General features: G+C 49.6%; 1 protein-coding gene across 1 annotated transcript in view; it reads right to left on the bottom strand.

Moving 5' to 3' along the window:
• Nucleotides 1-1,185, bottom strand: part of LOC103772951 (glutathione S-transferase theta-1-like) — a gene marked incomplete at its 5' end in the record, with an annotated part of 2,615 nt that extends 1,430 nt beyond the window's left edge. The window contains 2 exons of the mRNA XM_008940296.1: nucleotides 259-409; nucleotides 1,098-1,185. Of these exons, the coding sequence (XP_008938544.1) occupies nucleotides 259-409; nucleotides 1,098-1,185 (239 nt within the window). The remainder of the gene's footprint in view (nucleotides 1-258; nucleotides 410-1,097) is intronic.
• Between the last annotated feature and the right edge of the window lie 405 nt (nucleotides 1,186-1,590).

Raw genomic sequence — 1,590 nt, 5'->3', positions numbered from 1 at the left:
TCTTTCCATGAGGCAATGAGCTGTCTGGTGTTAGCTGCTCACCCAGGACAGGCTTGCCCTGGACCTCAGCATGTGCACAGAGCTGTGGCTGCAGCGTGAAGGATTTGAGACACTTCGGCTGGGCTTGACTGAGGAGCCAAAGGCAATTCCAGATCTAGTTTTGGTCACCTGGCTTCTACATTTGCTTAGAAAGGCCCTGGACACAGGAGGTTACACTCACAGCTCTTAGCACTTATTTTTTTTATGTAATGGTCTTACCTTAGTCAAGAACAGCTTGCTCGCCTTCCCACGAATGCTGACGTGCTGCCAGGACAAGTACTCATCAACCCGAGCCCTTTTCTGCAGGTCAGATGGGTACCAGTGATCAGGAGTCTTGAACTTCCGGGCCAGGTACAGGAGGATTGCAATGCTGCCCAGAGAGCAAGGCAGACCCATGAGCTGATCATCTGAGGTTAAAGCACCTCATCCTTTCTTCTTACCCAAATTTGGCACTGCTGGGCCAGCAGCAATGCAAGCCTGCTCCCAGTCAGGCAGAAGTGCAGGACACACAACTGCCAGTGAGGCACAGTGCATGAGAGGGTTTGTGCTGGCCTGACTAGCTGCTCATGGACAGCAATCATCTGATAAGGTCAGCCCAGCCAGCCAGGTGAGCTGTGGGCTGCTGGTAGTTTCCCCATCAGCATTTTTGAGCAAATATAACCAACACAATGAGTTTATACCAAACCAGAGCTTGTACGTGTGGCCATCCAGCACCAGGTACCTTGTGTCAGATCTCCTGCACTGGCCTCCAGCTGAAGGCAGCAAGCAGGAGGACACATGGACAGGCATGTAAGCCCAGAAACACTGCCTACATGCAAGCTAGCTCCAGGCAGCAGCCCACAGATTTTTTTCCACAGTCAATGCTGTTTAAGTTGCTTACATGAGAAAGCTTCTCTTGAAGTGTGGGTTTATGTTATGTACAAGTGAAACTGATAGGAAAGATGGAAACAACTACCTGGGCTGGAGTCCCAGTAGAGACCAAACAGTGCACTGGTAGAATCCAAGCATTCGGATAAAAAATACTACAGTAGGGGCCTGAGCTTATCTGAGCTTCTCACCTCTCTGCTAAGGTGAAAGAACCGTCCCTTAGCGCAGGAACTGTCATCAGGACGTTCACCTTCCGGAACTCCTCTGTCCTTTGCTGCCCTGAGGAGGGAAGTGAGAGGTTTTACTGGGCAGGGACACTCAGGACCTGAGCAGTCTCTGGGGACCATCTGGCTTTGAGTTCCTGGTTTTGATTGTACAAATACAGTCTCAAGTTTATAAGTAATCAAAAAGTGCTGCAGGGTGAACAGAGGGTTTGCCCTGTGATGTCAGCTCACTTGCTTGTTGCCTGCATACCAGAACTACCTCCGACAAAATGCAGAATGGGTAAGAGTTCTTTCATACCAGCAGTGCTCAGCAGCTCCAGGCTCTATCAGCTCTCTTTCTGCCTGGAAGTACCTGTCCTGTGCACACCCAGAGCAAACACCAAGTACCTTGGAGGAAAGGGATCTTGGTATTAGAAATGTGAACCTCAGTCAAAAAGCAGATTTTTTTTTATTTTTCTGG

The sequence above is a fragment of the Merops nubicus genome, unplaced genomic scaffold, assembly GCF_000691845.1.
Source record: "Merops nubicus isolate BGI_N331 unplaced genomic scaffold, ASM69184v1 scaffold51965, whole genome shotgun sequence".
Classification (NCBI taxonomy): domain Eukaryota; kingdom Metazoa; phylum Chordata; class Aves; order Coraciiformes; family Meropidae; genus Merops; species Merops nubicus.
This window is presented reverse-complemented; position numbering and strand designations above follow the sequence as displayed.